This window comes from Monodelphis domestica, chromosome 7 (assembly GCF_027887165.1).
Source record: "Monodelphis domestica isolate mMonDom1 chromosome 7, mMonDom1.pri, whole genome shotgun sequence".
NCBI classification, from domain to species: Eukaryota; Metazoa; Chordata; class Mammalia; order Didelphimorphia; family Didelphidae; genus Monodelphis; species Monodelphis domestica.
In genome coordinates, this window is record NC_077233.1 from 101,589,579 (window position 1) to 101,596,866 (window position 7,288).

The following is a 7,288-nucleotide window of genomic DNA, read 5'->3' on the forward strand; positions in this document are numbered from 1 at the left end:
CCCTATGTTTTAAAGTTGAGTAACTGGTACTGCTCTAGATTGCACACTAATTTAGATTGCCCAGTTAATGTTTTCTTGTGCCCACAGAGTTAAGCAAAACATAAAATACAGAAGGAGGGAATCCAGAAAGAAAAATTATAACTGAAATTATGACAGTTTCAAACAGACAAATTTCTGGCAACTACCATTCCTCTCTAAGGAAAGAAAACACGAACCAATTAAAATCAATTCAATTCAAGACGTATTTATTAAACAAACCCATATTTAGGGCAGAACATAAATCATCTGAGTCCATAAAGTACAGGGAAAGAAAATTGTTCTAGCAGGAGAGAAAGTAAAACTTCCTTCCATGCTCTCTTTTTTAACACATGAATTCACTTGTAAATCAAAAATGTTCTTCCTGGGAATAAGAGCTCTAGCAGAAAAATTTCACATGATGTTAAGTTTTTAAAAAGTTGATGAGAAGTCTCTCTCCTTTAGGGAAAAAAATAAAATTAAAATTCAATTTGCTTCAGTAATCCCAGCTGATTTTCAAGTTGGAAGGCAATTGCCTAGCGCTAATTTCATCAAATTTTGTTCCATCCTGCACAGGGATGCTATAGAAATGAGCAACATCCTTAACACTGCGCATTTGATGAAGCCTAGAGTTGGGTACCACATGGCCAAACTCTTCAGCTAGTTGTGCTAAGAGAAAAAACTTTAGTTGACTCTTTTCCAGGCTGGTTTCTTGCCAATCATTGTTGAGGGATGTACCAAAAACTTCCCTGACATGAGACTCTAAACGACTCTGGAGATCCTCAGGAGGAATGTATTTTCGACTTCGTGGTGGTGGACATTCCAGAATAGGTTCATCTTTCATCTCTACTGCATTCTCAGGCACCATTATCTCTTCCTGCTTCTTTCTAAAGAAAAAAATAAAACACAATGATGGTGATTACTATCCTTCCTACTAATAATGTTAGGATTAAAAAACACTTTAAATGCCTAGACCCATGTTGGCAAACCTACAGCATTCGTGCCAGAGGGGGCTGCTCCCCTCTCTCTCTCTCTCCACACACACCCCTCTGCCCAGCAGGAGTGCTTCCTCCCTCCACTGTCTGGGGTAAGGGGCGGTGGGGTGGCTAACATGCAGCACAAAGGTTGCAGTTTGCACCCTTGGACTCTAAAAGGTTCACCATCACTAGCCTAGACCATGGCATTTTTGAAACTAAGACATTAATGAAGATTTTTTAAAATCCATCCTGTTAATTGAAATAAATTTGTTCTTGGATGTTTGGGAACAGATAAGAATAAGACAGGATACCTGACTTCAAGAACTTTACCAATTTACTCAGGGAGATGGGACTAATAGACATGAAATACTGGCAAATAGTAAAGACTACAGTAGTAAAGATCAGAGGAAAGAAAAGTCAAAGAACATGAATATTCGGAGTCGTAGAAAGTGGGGCAATGATGTGAGTGAAATTTGACAAATAGGTAAATGAAAGAAATCCCCTGTGCAAGATATTATTTATTAATAGGGCATCAAACCTGTTAATAAAGGGGACTCTGGCTTGCCTGAACTTGTACCAAAGGAGCCAGAATGAGGACATGGTATAAACTTAGATGCACCTTCCTTCTCATTGGTCTACAGCACATCATTTGGATCTCCCCTGGCAAAGGCAAGGCAATCTTGATTGGAGGGCATATTGATGAGGAGGTAGGTTAATAGTTTTCAGTTCTTCCCTATTACTTCATCTTTTGGGAGAGTAGAGGAGGGCAGGTGCAAAGAATAATATGAAGGCAGGGATAGTGGGCTGGCCTTCAGATGTGATTGATTAAAGCCCTTTCCTGGCTTTAAGTTGTTTTAGGAGACCCAGCTGCCTCTAGCAATCCTGGTTGGAAAAACATAAGCCATCTTAGTCAGGTTCCTTTTGATTTGATCTCCCCCAGGTAGACCAGGTTACCCTTAACTTTGATTAGAAAAAGCAAAATGAAGTTGACTTTGGAGCTAGGAGTAAACAGAAACTAGCTCCCAGTCCAAGGAACAGAGATGCCTTGGGGACTGTGAGTGACCATCTAACTATATCACCCCCTTCAGATACTGCCTACCCTTCAGAAGTGGTTTCTGTCAAAATGAGAAGTATGGATCACAAATATTAGTTTCTAAATAATGAATATTTCACTTGTATTCCATATCATATAGTTCAGGGCTAAACATATAGCAGACACTTGAATATTTGTTAACTGACAAAAAACCAGATAGTTAATATAGCAGTTATTTCCATAAAAAATATTTAAATGGTAGGTATCCATTCAACAGATCTTATAAGTAGTGACCTTTTTTCCTAGTAACTGGCTCACTTGGAGAGAGTAATTTTACACAAAAGCTTCTTATTACTAGTGGATTCTAGCAACTTCATACAGAGAAGATAAAAAGCAGAAAACTTGAAAAACCTTTCCAAGGCTTCAGTGTCCAAGATAAAGTATTCAAATGGCTTATTCATAATTCTGCAATCAGACTAGTAGAATATGACAACATAAGAGTCATTGATCACCTGTCTCATTCCTTTTCACTGAGGATATAAAGTAAGACTATCGAAAGGGCTTGGTGGTACTAAAAAGGAAAAAATAAAAAAGTGCAGTGGACTTACTTAGAGATTATTACAGATTCGGCTTTGGAATCAGAGGACTTTGATTCAAATTTCTCCTCTGAAACTGTGTGATCCTGGGCAAGTCATTGAATCTCCCTTGGCTTCAGTTTCCTCATTTGTAAAAATGAAAGAGCCTGGCCAAATGACCTTTGAGTTCTAGCTCTAACGCTTAAGATATAAACTCACAGACCATGGAGTACTTGAAAACTTTAAAGATCATCTAGTCCTGATGGACTAGGAGCTGAGGATAAGATTTGGTATTCTGAGGAAGTATAAAGCAAGGAGGGGTAAACGAAAGTGGAAGAACATCAAAGATTCATCCAGTCATTCATTAATGAAGACCTGAGTGTCTAAAACTAGGTTTTTATATCCTCACACTGATTGCAATTTTCAAAATGCTCCATATTTACTGTATCATTTGGTCTTCCTAACAGCTAAGTAGGAAATGTTAAGATCATCACAGGAAAAAACCATGAGCCACCTCTTAAATTCGGAAAATGTACGTTGAAAATTGTTATTGCATGTAATTGGGAAAATGTCTTCGACTAAAGAAATGCTTGGGGGAGGGGGGAGGGACGAGACAGTGGAAAAGGCCCTGGTCCGGGAAGTCAAGGGACCTGGGTTCTAGTTCTGATTTTGTCAACAATTCCCTGGGTGACCCTGGATAAGTCACTTTTCCTCTGGGTCTCAACTTCCCCAAGTATAAAAGCAAAGTTGAGCTAATGATGTCCAAGTACCCTCTGACCCAAACGGTCTGTGATATTGGTTGAACCCATTTCACAGCTAGACAATGGGAGGGGAGGGGGAGTGGAAGGGGGAGGCCCGTTGGTAGCAGGGCTATTCTCATTACAGAACCTAAAGCTGTGAAGCCAGACATGCCTTTGGGAATACTTTCCAGTGGGAATCGCGCCCCTTATTGTAGAAATAGGGAAACCGAGGCCCAGAGAGGGAAAGTGATTTGTCTCAGATCACACAACACGTATTCCGAATCTACTCCCCCCGCTCCTTGCCCCTCTTGGCCTGGCCCGAGCTTCTAACTCCAGAGGGCGGTCGAGCCCTCTCGGTTATGATTGATACCTGTCCTGGCCCCATAGGGTCCGGTATGGGGTCCTAAAGACTGTCCTCGTGAGCCTCCGGCAAGACAAGTGAATTCCAAGAGGGGCAGCCATGACAATCGAGTGGCGTGAAGGTGAAGGGCTAGCTCCACCCCTGCCGCGCGCCGCCACAGCGACCAATCGACGTGGAGGGAGAGAGGGAGGGACCGCGCTTACACTCGTCGTGCATGCCGGGAAACGTAGTCTCAGGACCCTGGCACGGCGCGAAGGGGCATGATGGAAGTTGTAGTCAACAACAGAGCACTCCTAAAGCGCAGAAGCCATAGTGCCGAATAAACAGTTATTGCTCCGGGTGCTAGAGCACTAGTCCACCTGGAGGGACAGGAGAGAAATTGTGTAATGAACCCATTAAATTTATACCTTATTCAGGAGGCAAGTAAAACTCTCACCCCCTCAAATCTATTCTAGAGGAGGAATCAGGCTAAACCAATGTGGGAGGGACAAAAGGAGGGGCACCAATAATTACGTCATAGATCTAGCCTTCTAAGTGACTTGTGGAGTCCAGTCCCCCGGGTTTTGCATCTGGGTAAACAAACCCTCCCGGCTAACCCAGGCTAATGCACTGGGCCAAGGTCAAGCAGATAGTAAGGGGCAGAGCTCCGTTTTGAGCCCAAGTCCCCTGACCTCAGATTGCCGACTCTTCCCACTGCACCACGGTAGAGCTGAGGACTAAATTAGAAAGGAAGAAAAGGAGGCGGTTAGGGAAGTTCTGTAGGAGAGACAAGGACTGGGAGGACTCGGAAATTAGGGCAAGGGAGCAGCGGTTCCCAACGTTTTCCAAGTTGGAGAGCCCTTTAAAAAACGAAACGTTTTTACTTAAGAGTAGTTGTGTGAGAGTCAGGAAAAAGTCTGGAATACTTGTGTTCAAATGCTACCTCAGACACTTACTTAGATGGCAAGTCTCTTTACATCATTTTATACATCTGTGAAATGGGGATAATAATAGCACTTAATCCCACTAGGTTGTTGTGAGGATCAAAGGAGATTTATATATATATATATAAGAAGGAAATGACAAACCACTTGAGTATTTATGCAAAGAAAACCCCAAATGGGGTCCTACTGAAAATAGTGGGGACACTACTGAAAATGTCTGAACAACAATATAGTTGCATCTCTCTTCTCTTAACTAATGATAAGTCATTTTTTTCTACACAGTTGCACTTTTTAAAAAGCTCTTTATTAAATAAACCCAGAGAGAAGATGGTCCTTATCACATGTCCCAGACTTTGAGAACGCAGGTGTCCTGATTTTTAAGTCTACTGCTGTTTCAAGATCGCCAGGCTGCAGCTGTTATTTTTCTATCAACTCAGATATCCTTTTGTGTTGTTTTGTTTTATATGCTGCCCTAACATGACAGTTTCTACCAACCTTTGAGCTGTAGATTTGACTTAATAGAACTAATTTGTTGATTTATTTCAGAGATTATTGAGATTTGAGTATGCAATCATGACTTTTGCTCCAAGATTTAGTCCCATACTCCACTATGTGACTCTGGAAACAGGAAGTAGAAATGCTTTGTCCCAGGGCCCAAAAGAGAGAACAAAATCTTATCCCTTAGAAAATCCCAAAGGACTGATGTCTGTAAGGCCTGAACCTAAACTATGAACCTGAAGAACTTCAAACTTTAAACCTGAGAAATAACTGGTTCTTATTCTATTAGCTCATATTCCTATAATCCTCCTGCATGACATCTTTTTTAAGAAACTTTATTGTTGCCTTTTGCTTGTTATATCAGTAGTTGCAGAGCCTACTCTCCAGGATCCTCAAATTAGTCCCTTGGTAATGCCTCTCATTTTCCTGTCTTGTCATGTTCTCCAGATCCTGACCTAGCAGCTGAGCTAATCTCCAATGGAAATGTGCTATGATCTCGGCATAACAAAAGTCCTTTGTACAGTACACTCAGTGAATTTTGCTGATATCAAGTCTTTTATTGTCAAAACCACTGAACCAGGGGGCTGCTAGGTGACTCAGTGGATTAAAAGCCAGACCTAAAAATGGGAGCTCCTGGATTCAAATCAAGCCTTAGATACTTCCTAGCTTTGTGACCCTGGACAAGTCACTTAATTGCCATTGCCTAACCCTAACTAAAAGCAATAAGCTTTTCTTTCTTGTAACCAAGACAGTATTGAGTCTAAGATGGAAGGTAAGGATTAAAAGAAAAACAAAACAAATGGTGAATGGTGCTTGAGGTGGGGTAAATTCAAACTTGCACCTGCAAGAATCACATCCAGGTTATGAAGCCCTGATTAGAACAGACAATTTGATGCTGACTTGTCACTAAGCAAACTTTTGTTATACTTCTTTGTCTTATCACAATTATACATATTAAGGCTGTATGTACCCTGATATTTTGAGTTAGGTTAGATTCCCCTGGGAGTCTCTCCTGGTCATCCCATGACTTATCTTCTCCCTTCCACAGAACAAATTTTACTCATTTAAAAACACCTGCATTGGATCCATTGGGTTATTCCTATGTTCCATTTGAGTAGGTGGTCTATGCAATGAAATACTCAATTGTAATGAAGAAAAGCAACTAAGAAAAATTCTCAGTACAGCAACAAAGTCTAAAAATATAGACAACATTCTGCCCTCAGAGGTCTTTACCTCTCTGCCATATGTTCTCCAGAACCACTATTGATTTTTTTATTGCTTGTGCATTTACCTTATTGAATTAAAGAATCTTCAGGTTCTCAAAGGCATTCCCTAAGAGATAAGTGGCCAAAGGAGATGAACACACTGCCAAATATGGTGTAGTAAATGGATGCTTTTACATAGTGAATGTGCTCTTGGGTTCAAGCTAGCTCAAAGAGAAAAAGGCAGTCCCTCATTATACTTTCCTTTTCTCAAAACGGGCATTTCATTAATAGCATAAGCCAACTATCTCCTCAAAGTGAGAAAAATCCACTTCAACTGCCATGTGACTGATGCCTGGTGCTTTGGAAAATCTTTTGCCTGGAGCAGCACTGGCACATGAAAAAGATGGCAGTGGGAGACATGCTCGCACTCATTCTTAGGACTCAAAGATATTCTTCCTGAACACCAGCATCTTGTATAGAGGAAGAAGGATTGGGATGGAAAGGGGGATTCCTAGGAGTGACAAATTACCCATAACAGCAAAGCCAATTTCATTTCCCTTCTGAGGAGTTGATTGGGTATTTAAATGTTTAATTACCTTCTCCTCTCTAGAAATAAGTGCTGTACTGAGCCCATTGTGCTTTCACCTTTTTTCCTCTTGTGGCCCATGACTTATTCTAAAATGGCAGACCAGGGTTTAGTACTGGTACATAATTTTGTGGTATAATGATTAAAAATTCAAAGAGATTGGCTTCTGGGCAAGAAAATAAATTTATTGGTTAGCATAGCAATAGCCAAAAATTTAATTAATCAGTGATCTCTCTTAGTGAGCAAAGATCAAGAAATTCTGCTGCATAGATCAAATATAATTTTGGAAGTTCATTAATCAGTCCTCCCCTAGACATTCCAAGACATCTCTAATGAGTGAATAGCCACTAAGGAGTAAATCCATCATTGTCTCAA

General features: G+C 40.7%; 1 protein-coding gene across 1 annotated transcript; it reads right to left on the bottom strand.

Moving 5' to 3' along the window:
* Nucleotides 1-224: 224 nt before the first annotated feature.
* On the bottom strand, nucleotides 225-5,560 carry MRPL50 (mitochondrial ribosomal protein L50). Its single transcript, XM_007499646.3, has 4 exons — nucleotides 5,503-5,560; nucleotides 4,383-4,540; nucleotides 3,711-3,994; nucleotides 225-902 (listed from the first exon to the last, which is right to left on the bottom strand). Exons 1-4 carry the CDS (start codon nucleotides 5,558-5,560, stop codon nucleotides 512-514), a joined length of 891 nt encoding a protein of 296 aa, XP_007499708.2. The 3' UTR covers nucleotides 225-511.
* Nucleotides 5,561-7,288: the final 1,728 nt, after the last annotated feature.